Source organism: Centruroides vittatus, unplaced genomic scaffold (genome assembly GCF_030686945.1).
Source record: "Centruroides vittatus isolate TY-2023 unplaced genomic scaffold, ASM3068694v2 contig_18, whole genome shotgun sequence".
Lineage (NCBI taxonomy): Eukaryota > Metazoa > Arthropoda > Arachnida > Scorpiones > Buthidae > Centruroides > Centruroides vittatus.
In genome coordinates this window covers 1,646,392-1,662,625 of record NW_027121101.1, presented here as the reverse complement: position 1 = coordinate 1,662,625, position 16,234 = coordinate 1,646,392, and the positions used below count along the sequence as shown (strand labels likewise).

Sequence of the window (16,234 nt, the reverse complement as noted above, 5' to 3'; positions counted from 1 at the left end):
GTAAAAGATACATAATGCAGTTATAATAAAATATTAATTTTAATTAATTCAAAGTACGTTAAAATATGAAAATTTATATTTTATAAAATACAAGGGAAGGTCATTGGAAGGTGGAATCGGCGCTTCCATCGCTTCCAATGACGGCACGCCACTGATATATATATATATATAAATTTAAATATGCTGATTATCATCAATCAACATATTTAAATTTTAACACTGTTAATTAAGAAAAAGTAAATAATACATCTTTAACAGTGGATAACAATTTGGAGAAATGATAAATATTTTTTGTATATCTGTCCTATTATGCCATGTTAACAGAGTCAAAAACATTCACATTTCTGTTGCCTACTGTTTCATGTGTATTGTTTGCTTTCTAATATTGTTAATTATTAAAAATATTGTATTTATTAAAAATTTAATTTTTTCAGACTGTAGCTCAACAACCATTGGAACTGTTAAAAGGTTGTAATATTTCTGTAAGTCACTTTGGCTCTGTAATTAAAAACTTATTAATGCATTCTCAAATTTCTTAACAATAAAACAAATATATGAATTTGAATTACTGAAAATTATCTTAAAATTTATAAACTAATTTAAAGAAATATTCAAATTTTATTAATAAAATAAATAATGATATCATATACACATTTTTATTACCTATTTTTCTTTTTCTATAGTTTTCATCAACTGCTAACATAGCAATATAACCTCGTTTGCTGTGTTTTTTATGCATGTCCAATTTACAGACAATAGCACCAACACATTTATCATTATCCATTGCCTAAAAATGAAAAAAAAAAGTATAATTATTTAATGCAATATCATAAGAAGAAAAATCTATATATTTAAATACCACTGAATGTTAAAATTAACATTGGCACACATTTTACAAGATTCATTCTTAACTGATTTTTTATTGTGCACCCTTTATCAGAAAAGTTCCAGGACAAAGCTTATAAAAAATAGAAAATTGCAATTACAAAGTAATGATCCTAGCTCCTGTCAAAGTAGTCCCCTTGGCTATCTATACACAATTGCCAATATTTCTGGAGGTCTTGGAAGCAAGCAGAGAAAGCTTCATTCAAGTGTGATGCTTGTTAGCTCATTTGTCACAGCCTGTTGGATGTCTGCAATATCTTGATGAAATGTTCCTTTCAGTTGCTTTTTCACTGATGGAAACAAGAAAAAACTCACACTTTTCTGACAAAGGGTTGCAACTGAAAGGGACGTTTCAAGATATCGCAGACATCCAACAGGCTGTGACAAATGAGCTAACAAGCATCACACTTGAAGCTTTCTCTGCTTGCTTCCAAGACCTCCAGAAATATTGGCAATTGTGTATAGATAGCCAAAGGGTTTTTTTTATAAGCTTTGTCCCGGAACTTTTCTGACAAAGGGTGTATATTTTCTTCATATTTCCCTTGTACAATATTAAAATAATTTTAATTCTATGTTTTACAACATTAATAAAATAAATGGAATATTAAGTTTATTTAATATGATTGCATTTTATGAAAAATATCTTCTTAGATTTAATAATAAAAAAATGCATTTTTATAATTGTCATCTATCATATTTCCACACATAAAAGAGCATGCTCTTGTAGATGGGGCAAAATTGGCAGTATATTCTGCAAAAGTACCTATTTCTTTAAGAACTTTTATAGTATCAAAAACCTTTTCTTTATTTTGTCTTTTTATTTTCAAATAACGGTTACCACAGAGATGTCAATGAATAGTTACTATATCAGTACATTCACATTTAATTTACATTGACACAACAGTGCTGTGCTCCCATAAACCTAAACAAACTAGCACATATAATGATATGCTCTTATATATGAAGTATGCTTTTATAAGCAAAGCAGGACATAAGCTTCAAAGCAGCAAAAACAAAATTTTCACATATAAGAACATGCTCTTATTTTCATGGAAATATGGTAAGTTATTTCTTTTATATCAAAATCTCATAAATAGGAAGGAGTTCTGATTATTTCTTATAGTTGAAATTTTTATATTGTTCAGGCATAACCCAATCACTCTACCACAGTGGTTCCCAAAGTGAGTGCTATCGCCCCCCCCCTGTGGGTAGTGAGTAAATCTAGAAAGGTTAAAAGAAGCAAGTGGGCAGCAGGGTAATGAATGGTGACAATAGGCAAAGGTTGGGATCACTGACAGTCTTTCCCTTTCCTCTGGTAAACAGGTAAGAAGAAACATTGTGTTTAATGATTTCCAGATGTTGAGACAATGTACGGTAAGAACACAAAGTGTGAGATTCATAGAAGTTTTCCTAAGATTATTTCAAGCCTTTCTCAAACAAGGGAAAATGGGTTAGGGGGCTTTGGGTATAACTTTATGGAACAAAGGGAACGGTGGATCGAAAAAGTTTGGGAATCACTGCTCTACCATGTTTTTATATAACATTAAAGTACTATATCTATTTGCCTAACTAATGATTTTTAATGAAATAAAATGAAAATGTTGATTATTCACTAAAACAAAAGAAGCTGATGTGAGAGAACTGAATAAAATGTAAGAAAAATAAATACATAAATTGTCAGACTTTTTTTGTATTTAATGTTAAAAATACTATCTAAAACAACTTTATAAGCAAATAAAAAACAAGTAAAAGAGAGTACAAAAGAAAAAAAATGCAAAATAACATCTACAAACTATCTAATTGGAATATGCAGAAATTTCAAAGTTATTGCTCTCACAATTCTTGTAAACATTGTATTGAATAAAATAATGATTTTGTTAAAATTGCATGACATGTCTGAACTAGTAGTAAAGAAATTATATGAAAAATTTTTAATAAAATCTTTTGGAGAAAATCTGAATTTCTGCAATATTTTGTTGTTTGGGTTATTTATGTATTTACTGGCATTCAACAGCTAATATATAATCTTTAAAACTTTAGAAATCTATATAAAATTTCTCTCTGAACAAAATCTTAGTAAGTGTCTGCTTAATGTAATATAGCAGTAATTTCTGTCAAATATTTTATATATGTCAGAATATACAACAGATTTATATTTAACACTTTTAGATGTCTCTATGTTTACAGATGACACATTCTAAAAATGAGTGTGTGACAATAAACTTGGAGATTTTCAATTACCAGTGCTATTGACAATTGAAAGGAAGGAAATCACAAATTTTGAACTGTAGAATTTATTTTATCAAGAAATCACATGAAAGTTATTAAATCTAAAATCTATAAAATTTGAGTTTGCACCTTTTTTGCAATATAGATATTTTCTGTTATTAAAAAAACTGCACACTCGTTATAAATTTATCAAAATTTATGAATTTAACTACATATGTTTGCTGTCTTTAAATAAAATTATCATCATTCAGTAATATAGACAATTTCTGCAATATTTTGTTGTTTGGGTTATTTATGTATTTACTGGCATTCAACAGCTAATATATAATCTTTAAAACTTTAGAAATCTATATAAAATTTCTCTCTGAACAAAATCTTAGTAAGTGTCTGCTTAATGTAATATAGCAGTAATTTCTGTCAAATATTTTATATATGTCAGAATATACAACAGATTTATATTTAACACTTTTAGATGTCTCTATGTTTACAGATGACACATTCTAAAAATGAGTGTGTGACAATAAACTTGGAGATTTTCAATTACCAGTGCTATTGACAATTGAAAGGAAGGAAATCACAAATTTTGAACTGTAGAATTTATTTTATCAAGAAATCACATGAAAGTTATTAAATCTAAAATCTATAAAATTTGAGTTTGCACCTTTTTTGCAATATAGATATTTTCTGTTATTAAAAAAACTGCACACTCGTTATAAATTTATCAAAATTTATGAATTTAACTACATATGTTTGCTGTCTTTAAATAAAATTATCATCATTCAATAATATAACATTCAAATTTATATTATTCTTTAATTTAGTAAACTATTATATAAAACATCACGATGATAACAGAATTTAAGTTGTCTAAATTATACTATGATGATTCCTAGATTTAATAAGATAATAAAAGATACATTCCTTTAAGCCAAATATTAATTTTTCTGTAAAAGTTTATTGAAAACTTCCAAGTCTCCATACTCACCTAAGTTTTTTTTTTTAAAAAAAATTACACTTTTAGTAAAAGTATGATCTGTTATAAATGCAAAATACAATATATATAAATTATTTTGTTCCTACAACTTAACACTAAGTATAAAATAAATTACAACAGATATATACAAATTTATTCCATCACAATGTAATGTATTAATACAATACAAATCTCAATATAGTGATTATTGATATAACAATAAATCCCTCTAAAATGATAAGAAATAGTTCCCTGCACAATTAGTATTAGACTAACATAAAACTTATCCCTATTGAACAATATCCTCTACTGCAATAGATCTGTTTAGTGATACATTTTTTTTTTACTGCACTTGTAAAATACACAGTATTTTTCTTTCTCTACAACAATAATGCAGCAAATTAAATTTCAATTTATCACTTGTTTTTGGAAACAAAATACAGTAATCTCTTAAAACAGTGATACTACAATACTTGCAGTCAGTAAGCATCAGTACCAATGAGAGCATGGTTGTCAGATTTAACATGTTTCTGGTATTTTAGTGCTTAAAAGCCTCTTTTACATTTAGAATTAGTATAATTTGCAACATTAAAAAATCCATGTATAATTTTTCGAGGAATTTTATTATGTTAAACTCATTTAGCACAGATCTCTTAGAAAGTGTACGGGAACAAAGAAAGATCTTAGGTTGCAAATTACAGATATTAAAATAATTACAAAGCACTCTCCTTAAAAAATTATATTTTAATTCTAAACTAAAAGTAATTCTAAAGTCAGCTTAGCAAATGAGTATACACCAGTCAGACAAAGCTGGAAGGGTCTATGCCAGATGAGACATGTGAAAGTTGACATATGGATTTGATCTCTCTCAGCTGTTTTGTTTTTTACATTTTTAAAACTTTTTTTTACTATCTTTCTCATAAATAATTTTATTATTTTAAGTTTTTTTTTACAAATATGGGATTATAGTTATACAGTGACCCATGTGTCAACTCCCATGTCTTCTTCAACCCCTTTCATCTGACAGATCCTTTCCACTCAGACTGTCTCATGTCTACTCTTTTGCTGCACTGACTACAGTTTAGTGTTACTTTTCTTGGTTTTAGTTTTACTTAGTTCATTTTTGCTTATGAAGATTCAGATTCTGACTGATTTTGGATTTTGATATTTAGCACATTTTATACCATATTATTTCTAAGGTAATTTAAATATTGTATTAGAAGACACTAATAACACTATATATTAATCTCTGCACACAAAGCTAGAACTAATTTAAAATCGTAGGCACAAAAAACCTTTCACACACTATTTCTAGCAGACAAATTAACGAGCACAAACGTTTTCGGCCGTTTTAAAAGGCCTTCTTCAGGTGCACTGAGGACGGTTGGAAAGTCGGATAGCCAATGTTTATATATTTTTCTGTTCTAATATTACCTAACTTTGTAGAAATAGCCCTATTTTTTAGTCTGATAATATTAAAAATTAGAAAGGAGATATTTTTTTTAAAAACTCACTATAACAATCTCTCTACAACAATATTTTTTCTTGTTTCACTAAATACTGCTTCAGAGAGATTTTACTGTAATTGAAAGATATTTGTATTTTTAAAAAAATCCAGTATTTATAACACACTTATAACTATTTGCTTATATATAAAATAATAAATGTATTTTTCTAATCATAAATTTTTTCATTAAGAAATTTATGGGAACAAATTTGATGAAAGTGAATAGAAAAAGCTCACAAATAACTTTAGTTTAGACTTTTGAGATTTAACAATAAAAAAAAATTTAAGAGGTTAATAATTAAACTATTGAAACATTATGGTTAATGTTACCTATGGTTCCAAGATGGCGGCTCGTCTGATTCCAGCAAGGAAACAGTGGGGATGCACGTTCTAACCTAACCTATTCTAATAATTTTGTTGGTAATAATTAAGGTAATTTATTAGAATAGGTTAGGTTAGGTTAGAACGTGCATCCCCACTGTTTCCCTTCTTCTATTTGCTGGAATCAGAGACGAGCCGCCATCTTGGAACCATTGATAACCTCAACCAAAATGGTTATTAAACATATTTAATGTACTAAAAATATATTAATTGATTATTAATGATTTCAAATTTAAATAACAATATGAATTTCACCTACCAGGAAACAAAGTTTTGGCCAATTATGAATGAAATATCTATAAGTGTATATAGAATACGGCTCTGATAAGTCCTTTTGGATAAGTCGCATTATATCCGGCATCTGATTTTCAGATTCATAGCCAACATATTTTATAAGTTCTTCATTAGTGGCAGTATCAGAATTGTCACAGAGTCTTTTTTCAGTTTGATCACAGCAACGACATACACTAGAAGGACCATTTTCTAAATAAGAACATTTTTTGTCTGTATTAGTTTTACAGTTGCATATAGAGGATTTAACACTCTTGCACCTATTAGTAACTTCTCTGGCGATAACCGAATCTTCTACTTTTGCCTTCTCATTTTCACTAAAAGTAACAGAATGTTGTAACATCTCACCCACTTTATTTTTAGCTGCATCTTTATTCAAAGCAGCACAATGATACAATTTACTGTCTGTATCACTCCAATTTTCATCCAGCTGACTTTTATGTATGCAAACAGTATGGCAAGTTTCATAGAGAGATTTCCCATTTGAATTTTTACACAAATCATCAGAATTTTGTACAATCTTCTCAGATGTACAATCTGGCCTAATGATTTCACAGTCACTTAAGCATTTCTTTACATTATCGGTAACACCTTTCTCCTCCTCTATTCCATTTAAATTATGGCAATTATAACCATTCAACAAACCTATATTAGTATTGGATAAATGCAATTTCTCTTTGAACTGATTTCTAACATCATTGATATCTGTTCTACTGGTAGACGTATTTGTGATACAATTAATTTCTCGACTGCAGTCCTTCTTAACATTTTGTGAATCCAATAATTGAACAGAATTCAAGCGATTCAATTCCAGATTAGATGAGCTAAGCCTATCGTTAGGGTTAGCTACGGCTATTCCGATTTCAGTTTCATCCATAGCTCGAAATATCCACTTAAAGTAATTTAAGTCGGTGGCACATTTAACTTTCACGTAATTAACGTCATCTTTCCATTAATCTTTCTTACTATTATTTAATAATTAAATGAAATTACTAATAAATTCTTTCAATTCTCTTTGCTTTCCTCATAATGATTTACAGCGACTCCCGACGGACAAAACTTTAATCGATATTAGCATGTGTTTCAAATCAACTGCGCCATCAACACTCCGTCCTACACTTCTATAGCTTTTTTACAAAAACAAATTTTATAATCATATAGTTTTCTCCAATAAAAAAAAATAACTCAAATATATTTTTAAATTTTCTATTTTTAAATTACTGATAATAATAAATTTAAAGATACCAGTAACTTAATTGACTTCGTATCATTTACTATTAGTTAATTAATTGTAGTTATTTTAAAATTCATTTAATAAAAATTTACTTTATTAAATTTGAATTTTATCAAACTTTTAGAAATATAAATTTATAACAAATTAGACTATTATATTTTTTTACATTACGTCGCACATTTCAAAAAACGATTGACGCACTTGTTAACACAAAACTCTAATGTATTTAAAATTATAGTGCAGGCTACAATTTCAGGGTCTTGAGAAAGGGGAAAAAGTGGTCCAGCTCAAAATTGTAAAGTGTTTGTCTCCTGTTTTTTAATTGCCTGGTATTTGCCTGGACCGTGTTCAGTAACGCAGAATTTTTGCTAAGTCTAGTTATGCTCTAATGTTGAACTCGTTTCTGACTACGGCTTGACTTCTTCTTCTTCTTCTTCTTCCTTCTATTCCATATGGAGATGTTAGAACTACTGCTTGACTCCTCCCACCATTAGTTTCTTTTATCTATTCTTAGCTCCGCCCACTAAGCCACTCAGAATTCTTAGGTGTTCTGCGTTACTGAACACGGCCCTGGTCTCCTGTTGTAAATTTCTTCCGATTTGTGGACATTGAAGGCCTTTTCAGTAAGCCATTCAGTAAGGCTTGGTTGAACATTAGCTCGACGAAGCCTACAATGGAGTGGTCGAGTGATGAGGGACATGGTCCAACATATCAACACGTAAAAACTGCCTGAGGTTTTTCGACCCGTCTGAATTCGATCCTGAATTCCCAACAGCATTAGTTTCTCACCTCAACTACTCAACCAGCTGACCGTCTAGTTTCTTTACTTTCTAGTATTGAAAGATTTCACTTTCAATACTTACCTAATTATTTCAACAAATTTTTACTTTCTAAATTTCTCTGTGTTCAGATAAATGTGTTGTCGAGGGAAAGGTAAAGCAATATCTTAACACATTCACTCTATGGAAGTGTATTGGTTTAGTCTGACAATGTTTTGTATTAGCGGTTGATTTGAAATTAGAATTGTATTTCTAACGATGAATTTTTTTTCATTATAGGCAGGCTTATCTGCAATGGATTCGGCTTTTTTTAGTTTTTTACACTTTCTGTTCTATGGAAACTAAGAGGGTCTTTTTTATTATACAGTAGACCCCCTATAACACGGTAAATACGTTCCGTGTTATATGAATTTCGTGTTGTACGAGTCACTTAAATACATGAGCCAATCACGGCCCGGCACGTGTGCAGTTTAGGAGTAGCTCCTAAACTGCACAGGCTGTTTGAAAGATTTTCTTCCATAAACTTAATCGATTCTAGATTAATTTAACTCAAAGTTTCCAAAACACTATAATTTTTTTGGGAATAATCCATATAAACTATGCTATAAACAAAATATTGTAGGATTACTTACCGAGTGTGCACCGTTTGACGACGCCTTTGCTTAAGCTTGTTTTCGTCGCGGAGCGGCTCATCGAACGGCGGACACGTGTTTCCTGATAAGATATTTTTCTGCGAAAAATTCGCTGCTCTTTGGAGACATCATTAATAAAAATATAATTTTTATGGCCGTTGAATAATAAATGTTTTTTAGTAGGTCCGCTGCTCGTTTAAACTCAACGGTTTGTGCAATCTCCATTATTGGTCCAGATTCGACCAATCCTGTCGCAACACGAACCGGCAATGACGTTTTACCGTGTTATACGAGTCCTTTTTAGCGTGATATACGAACACGATCGCAATTTTCTCTCCGTGTTATACGAATCCGTGTTATATGGAGGTCTACTGTATTGTAGATTCGGCCAGATTCATAATAGTAGTGGCTGAGTGTTTAGGAATGAGGCCCGATATATCCAGAACAAATCGCCTATGAAAAATTAATTCCTGAAATTGGTCAAAAAGATTCGATTCTGGGTCACTAGAGCAGTAGCTGACGCCTTATTCCCTTCGGCCGTAAGTTTTGGATCTGTGAAAGCCGATAAATTTGTATGTTTTAATAAATTCATTGCAAAAGAAACGAAGATGTTATCTATTTTTATATGAAATTTTGTAATGTAAATGTAGAATAAAAACAAAGATAGGTTTGAACTTTACAATTTTATTTTGGATTGAATTAACATGCCAAATTTCGTTTCATAATTGTTACTCCACTCTGAGATATTAAACGAAATAGGGTGCGTTCTTTTATTCCTCCACGTAACTCCGCGCGAGCGACATCCGTTTAAAAATTCCTGTCGAACGCGTTCCTAAATTCCGGTGGGAGTGCGCGCCGTCGAACGGCAAAAACAGCCGTTTGTAGCAGTAGTTTAGGTCGAAAGCAAAATGGCGTCCTCCATGGCTCAGATAGTTTCGTTTCGGGGTCCATTATGTGGTTTTATGAATGAAAATTTAGAAGTTGTGAAAGCGCAAGTTAGTGCACGCGGTGATGTAAGTGTCTTTTCGAATTTTTCTCGAATGATAGCTGGCATTCTAATTTTTTTCGTGGCTATTTTGAATGCTTTTTCAACAAATAATCCATTTTATGGTTAAATTTTACAACTGGGACCCTTCTTTTGCCTTTAAAAGCTCATATTTTAGAATTATAGATTCCTTCATCACCATACTATTGATAGTGAGAGCGCCGCCATCTTTCTTTCTTTCACCGTCGTTCCTAAATGCCTACAAACAGCAGCGCACTCCCGTAGTAGCGGCGATGCGGAACGACCGCTATTAAAGAACGCACCCATAGACTAACACACACACGCACTCGTGTCCATTTTTGCCCCTTTTTTACGTTTTTTTTTTTTAGATTCAGGAGGGTTCAAAATATGAAGATTTGTAAAAATCCGGAGGATCAAATTTGTTACGATTCTAATTCTTTCCCGCGTTATATACATTACAAGCCGGGAATGTAAAAAATCTAGCTACGAGTTGCGCAACTTTCCTGACTGTTATAAGATTTTATTTAAAAAATAACTATTATATTATTAATCATAATAAATAAAATTGTATGTGATGCCATCCGTTATGCGATTTTGTTGTTAAAACAACTATTTATATTATTAATTATAAAATAGCAAAATTTTAAGCGTAGTAATGAGTTTTACAAAGAAAATTGTAAATGCTTATAACGAATAAAATCTTCATTAAGTCTGATCCCTCTCGAAATACGACACATGGCATCCTTCTAGCTTTCCACCCCCTCGACCTTCAACCACCAAAATTTGACGGCCGGATGGCCGAGCGGTTAAGGTGGCAATCTGCCGATCTGGGGGACCCGGGATCAAAAACTCTCCAGGAATTTTTCGGGGGGTGATCCGACCGGATATGTCGGCCTCGTCCCCCACCACCTGGCCGCACCATGTGGGCCTAGCCGAACCCATAATGAGCTTGCTAAAAGAGGCTCTCTTAGTGCCCACAGGGCGGAAAGAGTTTCAAAAAAAAGCTCACCAAAATTTAATAGCACCGATGCCCCTTATACACAAGCTACCATCCCAAATTTCGTATGTTAATCTTTACTCCATTCTCAGATATTAATTTTTCCTATCAAAATTAGTTTAAAATGATTGACTTGTTAATGAGAAAGTGCAGTTCTTTTGGATTATACCAATATCAATACTTTAAAAAATTTTTCTACTTTTCAAGTATTGAAAGGGTATTTTTATGCCATCGTAAGTTTAGACAGGCCCACAATGGGTTAGATGGGTGGTAATTGAACGCGTCCGATATATTCGGGTTTAAAAAATGTTTTTGGGATTCTAACTCATTCAATTTTGGTCCAACAGAGCAATAGGTGATACTTTTACCACCACGATCATCTGGCAGTCTCAATCATGTAGCTATAATATCTAACTGGAGCGGCAGCGTTCTGTTGCTACTAGCTGCATACTCATAGCCAAAAGTGGCTTCACTGTAGAACAACCCGCCATATTGTGAGAGGAAGAAAGTTTGTTTTTCTTTCGAACTTAACATTAGAAAGAGAAGATACAGAATAACATAAAGAAAACATTCGGTTAGGTTTATTTATCACAGGCAGCGCAGCCACATTTCCTATAAAATGTTTCATCGATATATCTCTTACTTCTGGGAAAATCTTCGATCTCACTTTTCTACGCACTAGCTCAATAAACGTACTTTATTCGACTCGGACACAATTATAACAAAAAATATTTATCTGGCATTTTAGTCAGGCCTGTATTAGTAGTAGTTTTTGATGCTCTATCTCAGTGTTTCTCAAACTTTTTGGACCGTTTCTATATTAAGGGATGTTGAGTTATGCCTTATTAAAAATCTCGATATCTTTTGATCTGATGTTGTTCAGCCGAATTATATCACATTGAAAAATATCATTGAAATTCTCCTTTCCAAAGATATTTTTTCAAATGCGCTTTTTACTTTTCCTGCTGTTATGTACACTGTGTATACATAAAAAAGGAAATTATTGGAATCGTGTCAAATTTTACGCTCCGAGTTTTTTGCAAATTTCGTATATGTGCTGGCGTCTATTTCGTTTAATATCTCAGGATGAATAATGATTAAGAAACGAAATTTAGCGTAGTAGTTACTTGATATGAGGGGGGTTGATGCTATTAAATTTTGATAGTTGTTAAAGGTCAAGAGGGTGAGGAGATAGAATGGGGTAACTTGTCATAACTCGAGAGGAATCGGACTTAACGATGATTTTACTTGTTATTAGCGTTTACAATTTTTAAAAAATAAAACTCATATCTACGCTCAAAATTAAGCATTTTATCATTTTATAATACTGTAATTAATAATATAAAAAGTTTTTATAATAAAATCTCATAACAGATGGCGCCACACACAATTTTATTCATTATAATTAAAAATATAAGTTATTTTTTAAAACAAAATCTCATAACAGTCGGGAAAATTACACAACTCGTTGCTGGATTTTTTATTTTTTCAATATCTAATTTTTCGGCTTAAATAAGTTAATTTTAGTGACATTTAAAAAATTGTCAAGAATGAAAAATTTCAGCTTTGCGACGTCATTTAACGTCAAAAAATTTCTTACGATGTATAAATGTTTTTGCCTGAGATCCTACTGAAGCCAATAATTTACGTTAAAAGTTTGGTTTTGATAAGTCGTGATATATATCTATTTCCGACATATCCAGGAACACGCTCCAATTTCTGTAGTCAGCACTTTTCATCATTCTTCCGTATTTAAAAGATAAAAATAAAGATGTAAATTTACATATAAACATGTAGGTTCTACTACTCTGCGTTTTATTTGGGTTACAAGTAGTGTGTCGTGTCGGTCAAATAAAAGAAGTTTAAAACACGTTTTCCTTATTAACTATAAAATTTATTTTCTATTGTTAATTTTAAAGCTTTTCTAATGCACATAAAGGTGACTAATACTTAAGCGAAGGTTTCAAGTTAATCAAAAACTTTAATAAATAAATAAAAAGCAAAAATGATTCGTCGAATTTCAACTTTAAGCAACAAGCTTATTGTGTTTCTTCCACGCTTAAGATGGCGACTTCCGTCCTGCGCCGCTTAAGTTGATTCTAGGGGCTGCCGCTTCAGTATTATAGCTCCGTGGATGAGATGGCCGAAACAATAAAAGATTCAGCTTGTCACTGTGAAATACTTTAATTCGAGTACAGATTATCAGGAATTGTCATGGGTAGCGCGATTCTGGATATGTCGGGCTCCATTCCAGACCTAAACGGGGCACCGGCCCTGTTGCATCTGGGACGAGCATATGATGGGCTTGCATAAAAAGCCCTGTTAATATTTTCCAGGCGAGAACAGCTAAAAAATGAAAAAGTAATAAACTTTCTTCTTTTTACAATAGATTAAAAATACATATATAGTTGTCAAGAGTATATGTCATCTTTTTATGGCTGTCGTCAGTAAAAATATTGTTAAATAAAAAAGTCTAATACTTTAAAATTAATATTTTATTTTAATATTTTTTGTTTTATTAGATATTATATTGATTAAATAAACTAATATTGAAACGAATATAAGAGAATTTTTGGGTTGAGAAGTTGGGTTTTGATATTTGGCTTATAAATGTAACCATAACACAATTATTTTCTAGATTGAGAATTTATTCGAAATTTAAATTAGCATAAGCATAATATTTTATGAACATTTTCTTTTTTCCCTTATTTAAAAAAAACAATAAATATTTAATATTAATATAACGATATTAACTTGGAAAAACGCCTCCTAGTAGTTATAATATGAAACTAATATAACACCAAAGCGTGGAAGGTTGTGTAGTTTGTTTGTGCCGAGTTATGTGTTGCGGATAAGAAGTTATTAATTAATTTTTCCGGTTTATTTCTACGATATATTGTGTATATTTTGTTAAATAAGGTACATTTATAATTTATAAGTAATCATTTATTGGAATGAAATGGTTTGTTATTTTAACATTTGTGAAAAGTCATGACTCAAGCAAATTTGGAAAGTGACTAAAATAACTTTTCTGTTTTCACATGTTTCTTTATATAACAGAAGTGAACTATTATGGTTATGCTTTATTTATAGTTATATAAATATATGTTTAATGTTATAGGTTGAATAATGTCTTTTCCCAATAAAGATACAAGGAGAAGATGCTGGGATTCAAGAGATAGATTTTGGGAATGTTTGGATAAAAATCAGAATGATTTAAGTAAATGCAAGGAATATCAGCAACTGTATGAAGCTGAGTGCCCAGCTCAATGGGTAAATTACTTTTTGTGTATTACATATAATTTGTATTTTTTTTTTTTTTATTTTAAATACAGTATATGCTTAAAACATTCTGATAGTGAAGAGGTCTGAGTAGTAAGGGACCTATGCCTCTTTTAAGAAAATTTTTTTAGAAATAGGTTTATAGTTTTTGTCCAGATCCTAAAATCAAGTTTATGCATTTGTGAGACTTCATTTTCCTTTTTTGCATTTACAATACTTTATTGAATACTAACCTGAAAAAAAGTGACAAATTGCATGTTTTCAATTTTAAAAAAATTTATTTTTTATAAATGTGACTTATGACCTTTTTTTTAAATTCAAGTAACAATACAAACTTTTCAAAGTAATTTTAAATATTTGCCATAGCAATATTTTCAAAAAGTATCTTGAGCTTGTAGTCTATTTTGATCTTTCTGAACATCTATATTTATTTTAGTGTCTTTTCAGACTATATATGTTTGAGTTCCAATATTCCTTTTCACTGTCTCCATTAATATCAAGATAAAACTGTTCATTAATACATGGAATATAACCTATAACTCAGTTTTTTTAATAAAGCTAAGTTTTTTTAAATCCTGTATTTTCTTTTTAGTTTTACTGGGCCATTACTTTTTGCTTCCTGATGTTTCTAAGTCCCAAAATGAATTGAATATACTTTGTTCTATACCTTTTTTACAGTTCTTAAGAGTCTCTCCAATTGATCTTGTTTCTTTGTGCTGACTTAGTATAAGAACATTCTAAGTTTTTTTCTGCCTTCACCTTCTTTCCTCCATTGGCTACAGTTGTTGTTAACTTATTGCTTTGTTGTTGGCACTTATTTCAGTATTTTCTTTCTTAATAAGATCAACACTTCGTTCATTACCTATTTGGATTTTCTGTGATGATAAAATGTCAGTCTAAAAGGATATAAGTCATATAGATAAGCCATATTTTTTTTTTTTTAACACAAACACTGGGATTAATGTAATATATAAATAAATATTTAAACCAAAAGACAATATAATATGTGGATAAATAATGTCTATGGTTCTGTTAGATATAAAATGCTTAATCTAATTTTTAATGCAAACAAAACATAAGCTACAAATTTTACAGTAAGGGGGTTCTTAAGCCTCCTAATAATACCATATTTACTTGAGTATAAAACGATCTTGCATATAGGATGAGGTGTGACTTTAAACATCAAAATAAAGAAAATTTCGTTTATAAATATTACTAAGTTTTACTTTTATTTTGTTTAATCAGAAATAAAATATCAAATGCACATAAATGCACACATTTGTCCCACAAAATTACCAGAATTTTAAACTTTAACGAAAAAATCTTGTAAAATTGACAACATAATTTGTTCATGTAAAGCTGGACAATTGGGAACCTTTTTGTCAATTCTTAACAGTCGAATCCACTCTGTCTTTTACACTTGTGAATTTTTTCGAATTCTGATTTCCAAATAATCATCTGTTTTCATGTGGGAATGGATTAAAACTTATATTAGGGTCCCGTGTGATTTTGAAATTTAATTCAAAAGCTTTGTTTTTCCTATTGCCAGGGCCGGATTTACCAATCCAGGGGCCCTGGGCATAAATTCGGTGGGGGTCTCCCCTTTAAGAGTAGGCAAATTTGATGATTTAGAAAGTTTACACAAAATACTGTACTTTCAATTAGATTTGAACTAGGAAGTTGTAAATTTCATTTAAAAATAAGGTAAATAAGGTTATTGTAAACATACATATATTTTATAGTGTAAAACTAATTATTTTAATTTAACTGAAAAATACCTATGTGAAATTCTTTCCCGAAATTTTCCGATGTTTCATAGGTTTTTTCCCCGGGTTTGGTTTTCTCTGCCTGTTGCCCTCGTGATTAGGCCACACATAGGCTGTCGCGGTAATAGAAAAAAAAATTATGTTTAAACATAATTTTTTTTAGTTTTGTGGGGGCCCTGGGCACAGGCCCCAAATACCCTTATGTAAATCCAGCCCTGCCTATTGCTATTCATCTTTGAATCATTCTTGTGTATTATCAGGAGTAAACAACC

The 16,234-nt window shown here is 30.8% G+C and overlaps 1 protein-coding gene and 1 long non-coding RNA gene across 2 annotated transcripts in view; one reads left to right on the top strand and one right to left on the bottom strand.

The window, feature by feature from the left end:
• Nucleotides 1-7,366, bottom strand: part of LOC136969536 (uncharacterized) — a 29,240-nt gene extending 21,874 nt beyond the window's left edge. The window contains exons 1-2 of the mRNA XM_067263731.1: nt 6,235-7,366; nt 664-787 (exon numbers count right to left, since the gene is read on the bottom strand). Of these exons, the coding sequence (XP_067119832.1) occupies nt 664-787; nt 6,235-7,143 (1,033 nt within the window). The 5' untranslated portion in view covers nt 7,144-7,366. The remainder of the gene's footprint in view (nt 1-663; nt 788-6,234) is intronic.
• Nucleotides 7,367-13,713: 6,347 nt separating this feature from the next.
• On the top strand, nt 13,714-14,159 carry LOC136969690 (uncharacterized). Its single transcript, XR_010879853.1, has 2 exons — nt 13,714-13,833; nt 14,063-14,159. It is a non-coding gene; the product is annotated as an uncharacterized lncRNA (long non-coding RNA).
• The last annotated feature ends 2,075 nt before the right edge of the window (nt 14,160-16,234 follow it).